This window comes from Nematolebias whitei, chromosome 1, assembly GCF_014905685.2.
Source record: "Nematolebias whitei isolate Nwh7 chromosome 1, NemWhi1, whole genome shotgun sequence".
NCBI classification, from domain to species: domain Eukaryota; kingdom Metazoa; phylum Chordata; class Actinopteri; order Cyprinodontiformes; family Rivulidae; genus Nematolebias; species Nematolebias whitei.
This window is the reverse complement of record NC_056498.1, coordinates 74669873-74680386: the sequence shown is the minus strand read 5'-3', so window position 1 is coordinate 74680386 and position 10514 is coordinate 74669873. Positions and strand designations below refer to the sequence as shown.

Sequence of the window (10514 nt, the reverse complement as noted above, 5' to 3'; positions counted from 1 at the left end):
TTTTTTTTTTACCCCGTGCAAAACGTGTCCGCTACCAAACATCATCAAACAATATGTCTGATAAAGCCACATTTTGTTCAATAATTTACATTTCATTTCAAGGCTGAGTGAGGAGAAAAAGGACAAAAATTATTTAAAATGTGCTTCATTGCTTATAAATGACTATTTTGACACATATCTATAAGAGTTTTAATAATATTAAACTGCAATAATCAAATGTTTGTGACTCAATTTGATGTTTTTGAGTTACCTGAGCACTCCATTTGACATCTTTTCCACAATGTCCTTGAGAACATCTGAAAACGGCTGTTAAAGGGGAACAAAAACCTGAACGAGGGGGGCGTGCATGTTACAGATTACACACTCGAGTCCAGGATACGAAGGTACCGTCCCTGTTGGGCCGAGGAAGTCATCCACACTTCAGGGTTGAGGAAAGACACGGAGGCTGATTTTAAATACAATAATCTGCAATCTGGAGGATCCAGCTGCAGACAAAAACAAAACCATGTCGAGCCTTGGGATTTGATTTTAAAACCTGGGTTCACGTCTGATTCATGTGAATAATCTATGGGAGTACGATCAAACTGGAAGCTGAGCATGAGCTCGTCTGTTTGATGATGACACTGCTCACCTGCAGGTCTTGGTGGGATGTGATCCAGTGTCCACCCACTCCCAGGACACTGATGAGGTCATGCTTGTGTGGTAGGAACTTCTTCTCTCCCTCCTCCTCCTCATCTTCGTAAAGACAAACTTCTCCCACACAGAAAAACAAAAAAAGTCAGGATTGCAGTTTCATAAATGCAACAGATATATTCCAGCTCTTCATTGTCCTTGGGCAGACGACAAAACGTGCTCCTTTAAGGATTAATAGACTTAATTAGAAGATTTTACCTCCAGAATCAATGACTATATCCACTCCCAGCCCCCCTGTCTCCTCCAGAACGACTGATAGCAGATCTGAGGAGTCCTTATGGGCTGGAATAACTCTGACTTCATGCAGAAAAACAAACACGCCATACAGTCAGTTAACATGGCTCCACATACACTCACAACAGATATTAGTGTAAATGCATTTTTAATTTGTACTTCCTCTTGTTAAATAGCTCAGATAAGCTCACAATAGTTGAACTACATGCAGTACACCATATTCTCCACAAGGTGGCAGTAGGTGTTTGTACCAGCATTCTCAAAATATTTCAAATGAAGGTTCAGCTTAATCCAGGGGTCAGAAACCTGCGGCTCTGGAGCCACATGAGGCTCCTCAGCCCTCCTGAAGTGGCTCCTTTACTTTGGACTGTAAAAATATAAAAGGCCATCTATTGAAAAAGACTAGATTTAAAAGCATTAAATATTGATAAATTACTTTAATAAGGAAAAACTGTTTTACCAAACAGTGGTTTAAGCTGCTGTTTAGCTTTTATCATCCTTTTTTATATATATAGCAGCTTAAACTTCTTTTATTCAATGGAGAGATTATGGAAATCATTGAAGAGTGCTTTAATGGACATAAAAACATTATAAAAAATTAGGGGAAAAGGTGAATTATTACACATGGTTATAGGACAATTTGTGCATCTCTTGTGCGAGTTCCAAGCTGAGTAAATGGTGAGGGATGTGTCAGGAGAGGCATCTGACGAAAAACACTTTTGTCAAAACGAATGTTTGAGTTCGTTATAAAGAGGATGCAGTTAGAGAGGACATGGAGGTAGTTGGGAGGACAGGATGCAGAGGACAGAGACAGAGGAGGAAGACATGCTGTGGAGACTCCTGAAGAGAAACCAAAAAAAGAGAAAGAGGGATTTGTTTCTAATAAAAGCCTGCTACATTAAACACTAAGTAAACATTGTTGCCTTTTATTTCAGGACATTTAGCTCTTAAATAAGCAATAGTCTATTTTTTGACAACTTTTTAAGTAATCAGGAAGCAAGTTATTGCTTTATTTATCTCCAAGTGAGCTACTTTAATCTTACTCATGTTCTACAAATATGATAAAAAGTGAAATAGGTCAACATGGGTCTAAAAAAAAGTGCTCTTTTCTTTTACAGAACTGTTGGTTCTTTTCTTTTAGCCAATATGAAGAAATGTTCACAATGCATCATAAAATGTGTGTAAAACACTCCGCTTGCCCTGTTCTTCCACTTGAACGGTCCACTTCACTTCAAACTCTGGTCTTTTACCAGAGGCCTGGGTCCTGAGGGTTCTGTTCAGTATCTTATTTGTTCCTAGGACTGAACTCCTCTGGACACTCTCTGGTTGTTCCTCAGGTTTGTTGGAGCCACTCTTCCAGTTCGGGGGTCACAGCAGTGACCACTGGGACTACTGACTCTCCATAACTTCTGTATTTCCTCTTTCAGCTCTTTGTCTTTCTCCAGCTGCTCCTTCTTCCTAATGATACAGTCAGTGGGATTTCTACATCTACCACCACTGCCTTATTCTCTTGCTTGTCAACCACCACAATGTCCAGTTGGTTAGCCATCACCTGTTTGTTGATCTGGATCTAGAAGTCCCACAGCACCATTCTCCCACTTGGACTGTGGACTTCCAGTCCTGTTCCTGTACATTACTCCAGCCACTTGGTTATGGTGTTCCATGTGTGCTTTGCCTGGGGCATCTCTGCACAGCCTGCATCTTGGATCCTATCTGGTATGGTAGACCTCAGCCTCTATTAAACCAAAAAGGTCTAAAGGTCTTTTTTGGTTTTAAACCAGTTTGACATGACTGTCGTCAAGGAAGAGTGCCGGCATCGGAGGAGGGGGCGTGCCAAAGGCACCATCTTAGCACCAACATAACTGGTTTGTTCCACTTTGGAGTAAGCTGTTGGGGGAAGAATCAGTTTTGTTGTGTGTTTCCTTGACTGATGAAGCCTTCTGGATGGAAGGTGAAATGTTTCAGCAAAAAAAGAAACTGTCCAGATGACCTGACTGAAAACTGTTGGCTCAGCCTCCATTGTTCCTGTGCTGCCATGATTAGTACCTCTGTGCTGTCCTTTAGTCCAGCTGTAATTGTAACAAGAGTACAGAATACGGCATATATACAGCAATCTATACCAACGGCCCGGATGAGCAAAAACCTTTATTATTTTAACTGTTGATTTGTGACCTTGACCTTAGAGCTGACGTGATATAAAGATGATGTGACACAAGTCTAGTGGTTGTACAAATATGTATCAATTTCAATATCAGAGAAACGGTCCAGAGGACCTGACTGAACATTGTTGGATTTTTACTCGGATTACTGAGCATGAACTTTGATGATAAAATGTGTATCAAGTTCTGTTAAATCATCTTGAGTGAATCAGAGCTTATGGATGGGACAACAGAAAGTTTACCGATGGATGGAGACTATACCATAGGAAGTCCATCTTTTGATGGGCATATAAAAATGGCTCTTGAAGTTATAAAGGCTGCAAACCTCTGGTCTAATCTTTGGGGTGAAATAATTATGATTATATATGTAAAATGAATATTAGGCAGCAGAAGGTGACACTCATGTGAAAGGAAAAGGCACAGTAAGATTAGAATTTCTAAGAAACATACACACAAGTCACCAGGAACTGACAGGAAAAGAATCTCTCACCTACTAACGGATCCTGAACACCTGAGGGAAACAAAGTGACAAGGGAAGGAAAGGAAGCAATAAGGAAGCTGAAAGTGGAGCATGAAAAACAGTTCTGAACAAGAAGAAAACTCTTTTTTTTTTTTCCAGAGACCTTGTGGCCACGAGGACCATCCAGATGTTAATGAGTACACACCTACGCTTGGCCGAAGCTGCTCCAGGAACGTGTGCTGTTGTGCAGAGTGGGACGTGGTCAGAACCTTCAGGCCGTGGTAACAAGCCAGCTGGATGCACATGAGGCCAAAGGGCTTCATAACGAGAGGAAATTAAGATTACAGCTTGAATATACACATCCCTAATCCTGAACATGTTGGGAAGTTATTCAAATGTAAATTAAAAATAGAATGCAATGAGCTCCATGTTCTCTCTTGTGAGCTGGCTAACAAAGACTAATGGCTCTCCAGTGGGGGGGGGGGGGGGTGTGAGACTGATCTGAAGGTACATTTAGCTGCATAAACTGAGCTGCTCGTGTAGTTTAAAACTTGGACCTACACACTTTCTTTTATTGAGAAAGCACATGGATGGGAAGCAAAATGTCTTCAACTACAAAATAAAAGTCCTTTTGTTGGTTGTTGGGGGGTTTTAACATTTTGGATTTGCCACTTCCTGGATGACTGGAAATCTAGACCTGCTAATAAACCCACATTTTATTAACAACAGTGTAAACATACTAAGTGTGTACATTGAGAAATGGTACTATTTTAGTAAAAAGTCAGGTTATTCTTATGGCAACAACCACCTAAAAATAAGAATAAAAGTTGGGTCGAGTGCATGTTTCCCCACTATGAAGCATCCCCTCTTCTTCTACCAGCAGTCTGTAAACGTCCAGGACCTGAGGAGACCAGCTCGTCCCACTCTGGTCTTATAGAGGATTCTAGCTGCTCAGCAGTCCTGGTCTTTGCTGGATGTTTTTTTTTTCCATTATGCTTCAGTGTTGGACTCTTCTACTTTAAAGCCATGCTGTTGTGATGGATGTAATCTGTGGTTTAGCATTGTTTTGCTCAAGGTTTTCCCTGAAAAGACATTTTCTTGACGGGAGCAGATGTTCTAAAACCTCTGTTTACTGTTCTGAATCAATTATGCCTTTCCAGATGTGTAAGCTGCCTATATCAGAGGCACTAATGCATCCCCATACCATCAGAGATGCAGATTTTTGAGCTGTGTGCTGATAACAGGCTGGAATGTCCTTCTCTTTAGTAGAGAGGATGTAGCGTTTGTGCTTTCCATTATATTTTTACACTTCCATTTGTCTCTCCGCAGAACAGTTTCCCACTTTTTCTAAGTTACAGCTCCTTCTTTGCCTGACTGAACTTTAAGCAGTACCGTATTTTCCATCCTATAAGTCGCACCGGAGTATAAGTCGCATATGTCCAAAAATGTCTAATAATTTTGAAAAATCCATAAATACATCGCTTTGCTGTAATTGTTGCATCTATTATGCGTCACCGCTGATGCATCGTGTTTGTTACACGTCACCGGTGACAACACAGAAATGTGGGCTGGTGTGCCAAAAATCGATTGGCTGCCAAATGGTGGCCGCGGTAGCGTACACGGGAGGACTTTAACAAGAATTTAACAAGATTAACACTTAAAAACAATTATTTGTTTGCTCGACATTATAGTAAAGGTGTGTCTCAGTTTAACTTTCCCTTAATAAATGCACTTTGAAGATCAAATCAGCTGCATTTCAAAAGTCGATTGAGAGAGATGACTCGCTGTGCATTTCTTCGAAATTTAACAAGTTAACCACCTAAAAACAATTATTTGTTTGCTCGACATTATAGTAAAAGTGTGTCTCAGTGGAACTTTTACTTAATAAATGCACTTCCATTGTCAAATTAGCTGCATTTCACCAGGGTGGTGCAGCAAAATGAAGCTGATTTGACAGTTGCTCCAAGCAGCGAGCAGAATGAAGGTGGCAGTCTATGGCAAGCCGATTGTGTCATTAATAGCCACTTTTACCTATTACATGTCACAAAGGCATGCCATACTACTCGAGTGCCATCTAGCGACTGAAAATGGTAGTGGTCAATATTTTCAATGTTAGAATGAATGAAAATGGTCATATCTCAGCCAAAATTTGGTTTATAAAAACGGGAAAAAAATTCCATAAATACATCGCTTTGCTGTAATTGTTGCATCTATTATGCGTCACCGCTGGGAATGCAAATTAGGCAAAAAAGTGCAACTTATAGGCCAAAAAATATGGTGTTTGTGGACGGCAGGGTGGACTGTGTTTACAGACCATGATCTGTGGAAGTGTTCCAGAGCCAGACCTGGTTACAACCACAGAGGAGAAGTATCTATTTAAGCCCAGCTCTCCTGCCAACCAGGGCCGCTGTGATTAGTCGGAGCAGCTCAACACTTTGTACGAGTGCCTTGTCATAATAAAATGTTCGGCCTTGGCTTAGCTTGATTCTGCCGGGTCCAGTTGAAAAGTCTGTGGCCAAGAGTTTGTTTTTTATGTCTGTCTTTGAGTGTCCATTGTTGGACAGATTGTGAAAGTTTCTGAAGGCAGGCATTGAAGTCTTGCTTGTGAAAAACATTGTTTTAAGTTTGGAGTGATTTTGGTTTAAGGATAAAAGCTTTGCTTTTTGATAATTTGTTTAAAAGGGTTGTAGCATTTGTTTTTCTTCCTCCTTTAGTTTATTAGTTAAATACAATTTAACATAGTTGTCTGACTTTTATTTTGTTGGAAGGTAACTTTTGTTAAAAGTTAACTTTGTAAGCCATAATCGATGGTAATTGATATTTTAAAGTACCCTCCTTTTGTTCATTTTTGTTTATTAAATCTTAACTGAGTGAATAATAAATCACTTTTCATTTTCTAAAATATTTCCATCTGGGTTTTTTGTTGCCTTGTTTTTTCTGGCTGAGCCAGGTCGTAACACGGATCAATATTCTAAAATGGTGTCATTAGTAGAGGACTTTCACAAACTAGTGAACATCTGCCCATCTTTACATCCGAGAGACTCAGCCTTACTAAAAGGCTCTTTTTATACTCGGTCCTCTTACTGACCCGTTTCAAATTAAACTCGTTAACTGTAAAATGCTCCAGCCATTTCTTTTTCGGCAGCTTTTTGTTGCTGTTGTCTCAACTTAATGTGCTGCCGACATAACATTTCTAAATTATCTTGTTAAATTTCTTAAGTTTCAACAACTGATAGGTTTAATATGCTCATCTGTGAATAAAATATGGGTTTATGAGATTTGCAAAGCATGTCGTTCTGTTTTTATTTACATTTCACGTGAAGTCCCAACCTTTTCCGAACTGGGGTTGTGAACTGACGTGCTCGGACTTCATGGCTACAACAGAAAACAAAGTGATGTTTTTTTTACATACGCTGGCTCCATCCATGACCAGGAGTGTGTGTCCAGCCGCCATACGAGCGTGTGTGTGCAGAGCGGTGTAAGCGCAGAGGCCGTCATGCAGCGCTCCTGCCACACACACCGAGCTGAGCTTCTCTGGCTTCTGAACTGAAGACAACAAACAAAAGTTTATACATGGATTTATTATCAAAACTATGCATCTTGTACCAAATACAATTCCAGGCCTGACAATCCTTGAAGGTGGCACGTCGCTCTCTTTCATTTCAGACTTTATGTTAGGATGACAGCTGACACCAAGCTTTGAAGATGTCACATGATCAGTTTGGAGCTGATGTATGGTCACTGTCGTGTTGGTTAAAGTCACTTAGTCGTGGCAGTGACACACACAACATCAGAACTTTGACATCAGAAAACATCACGGCCTATGTCTTTGGTAGACTTCCTTTCTCCCCTTTTCTTCACACATTTTAAAGGATTTCCACCGAAAAAGTGCTCACCTGCTTTCCACAGCAGAAGCTAGGTCAGACTGAAAGTGCTTGAGGCAGTTTCTGCACTTTACACAATAATTAGGATGAAGTGTAGATGGAAAATGAACGACCCGTCACATAAAACCAAACGTTCATGCTGACGTTTATGTGATGCTGTCAGAAACGATTTTAAATTTTGGGTCTGAGAGACATTTAGGTCTGAACTAAACAGATTGTTTTTCCCACTTTTTAATGGAAACTGAAAAAACTGCATTCCAAACAGTTTTGGTAAATAATATTCAGAGATACAGCTGCTGAAATAATGTCCCCGTCACTGAGGGATGTGCAAAGGCAGAGCGTTCCATAACTTAGGGCCACTAACAGAGAAAGCCCCGTCTCCTCGAAGCTTCCTCTTACTCTTGGGAATGAGCAGAAGCAGCTGGTCAGCAGGTCTGAGTGACCGAGGTACAGTGTAGAGTGGTGAAGCTCTATTAAATAAGGGGGGCAAGGTGTTTAAAACAAAAAATTTACTCTAAAATACATGGGCAGCCAGTGGAGAGAAGCCAGGACAGGGGTGATGTACTCTCTTTTACTTGTTCCTGTTAAAAGACGTGCAGAGATGTGCAAGTGAGGACTGGCTGACTCCGAGATAGAGAATTACAATAATCCAGCCGTGATGAAATGAAGGCATGGATTACTGTTTCAAACTGTTACCTTGAAAGAATAGATTTTACCTTTGCCAATTTTCTTAAATGATATGCGATAGAAAGTAAAATGTATTCTTCACTAAGCAAACTTTTATAGGCACATTGGTAAATGAAGGGTTCACTGGAAGCTCAGGCTGATAAGAGTTTCTTCATCACGAATCTCCTGTACTCCTTAAAAGTACTGACTGACCTTAGGTATCTCATATCCTTCATCCTCCCTGTTCATTAAAATGATGATGACTTGGCTGTTTTCCTGAGTTAAACCTTAGATCTCAGGCTGCATCTTATGTGAAGAAAACCTCCTGTTGAAACCTGTTTTATTAGAACCCCTGTATTAGAAAATGTGTGTGTGTAACTGAAAGGTCTATAAAAGGTCAGTTAATACTTTGTTCGGGGCTTCACTTTTGCACTGCAGTCCGAGGGAGCCTTCAGACGTTTGTTTGAGCCTCCAAAATAAAGACACTTGCAAGGTCAGATCTGATCTCTTCATTTAGTTTCAGCAAACTTACATCTCACTGTTTGTTAAAGTTTCCTCGACAGATAAAAAACAGACTTGACTGTGGCCCTTATTTGACTGTCGAGTTTAAAATCACTGTCCATCTTAAAACCAAGATTTGTAACTGTAGACTTTAGGTACATCGTCAGGGGGTCTAAATCAACTGGAGGGCTCAAACAAGCTCCACTAGGTCCAAAAACAAGCGCCTGTCTTTTTTTTTTTTTCATTAAAATGCAGGAAGTTTAGGGCCATCCAAGCTATAAGATCCTTGAGACACGATAAGAGGTTTAATGGACCAGGCATCAACTCGCCTCAAAGGCACATAGATTTGGCAATCATCAGCATAGCAGTGAAAGGAGATGCCATGTTTTCTAAAAATCGATCCTAGAGGAAGTAGATGTAAAGAAAAATCAAAGGCCTTAAAATTGATCCCTGAGGTACCCCGCATGACAGAGGAGCAGAAAAGGATTCACACCCAGCAATTTTTACAGAAAATGTTCTGTCTGCCAGATAAGACCCCAACCACTCCAGAGCAGTCCCATCAATGCCTACTTGGTGCTGTAGACATGACAGTAAAATTAATTAAAAAATAATAATAATAAATTATCCAATTATCATGCTCACGAAATGCACAAATAGACAGAGGGTATTTCCAATTCCCTCTCCTTGCTCTGTGACAAAAAGATGATTGTACAGAGTGTGTAGATTTTACCTAAATAGTGTTCATCTACGACGATGACTTCACAGAGTCCAGAGTAGGAGGAGTCCAAAGGAAGGATACCTGAAGGAGGGAGGTGTCATGCTTAAAGGGTTCAGGCAAATCAGACGCAAATATACAACAAAACATCCCAAAATCACACAACACAAGGAACAATTTGTTTCATTGACTTTTTTGTTCAGGTTGGCAGAGTCTGACCTCAGTGTGAAAGATTTGAGTTTAATTGTTCAGAGAACTGATGACATCAAGTTTTAGGTATTGTGTGAACACAGAGTTAGTATTCACATTGTTGGTTTGCAATCAAACTACTGCATACTTTGTGATATTTTAATCATTTTAATCAAAATGTTTGGCTCAGTTACTATGACTTTTAGTGTTTGTAAATTTGCACTTTTTTTACCTATTTAATTTCCATTTTCCCCTTATAAATACATTGAGATCTCTTTGTCCTTAAAAATATTATTTTTAAATTAACTTCAGTAAATACAGCAGTTTTTCTTATGCTCCATTTAGCCTATGTTTCAAATTTGAGATTTTAGCCACAGTTTTGCTATAATTATCTTTTAGCAACAGTTTAGCTACATTTACCTTTAGGCACAATTTATCTGATTTTACAGTTTTAGTACATATAGCTTTAAGCTACTTTTAGCTTTTAGAAGAGAAGTAGTGTTCACAGACAATCTGAATCTTTAAAATGAATGACGAGAGCTGAGATGCCAACTGTATGGAGTAATTTTTTTCTTCCCTTCTCAGATCCAGACACACAAACATGCACCTCCTTTGCTTTCCACTGAGATGAAGAAGAGGAGGCTGAGAAGAGGAGCAAAGTTGTCGTAAATGGCGAAAATGCGCTCAGGAACTGAAGACTCACATGGGATGATAGTACGGTGTACATCAAATGGCTGGCTTCCTACGCAAAGCCAACATCACGGTGTATGACCATTTTTGGTGAGGTCAGCTATACCACACCACACTGACCGTACGGCGCCACTGACCGTACCGCGCCACTGACCGTACCTCGCCACACTGACCGTACCGCGCCACACTGACCGTACGGCGCCACTGACCGTACCGCGCCACACTGACCGTACCGCGCCACACTGACCGTACCGCGCCACACTGACCGTACCGCGCCACTGACCGTACCGCGCCACTGACCGTACCGCGCCACTGACCGTACC

The 10514-nt window shown here is 40.5% G+C and overlaps 1 protein-coding gene across 1 annotated transcript in view; it reads right to left on the bottom strand.

Annotated features, from left to right (window-relative positions):
- Positions 1 to 250: 250 nt before the first annotated feature.
- cryzl1 (crystallin, zeta (quinone reductase)-like 1) overlaps positions 251 to 10514 on the bottom strand; it is a gene marked incomplete at its 3' end in the record, with an annotated part of 26435 nt that continues 16171 nt past the window's right edge. The window contains 7 exon segments of the mRNA XM_037687529.1: positions 251 to 296; positions 380 to 485; positions 632 to 750; positions 892 to 990; positions 3752 to 3863; positions 6959 to 7092; positions 9328 to 9396. Coding sequence (XP_037543457.1) covers positions 251 to 296; positions 380 to 485; positions 632 to 750; positions 892 to 990; positions 3752 to 3863; positions 6959 to 7092; positions 9328 to 9396 — 685 coding nt within the window.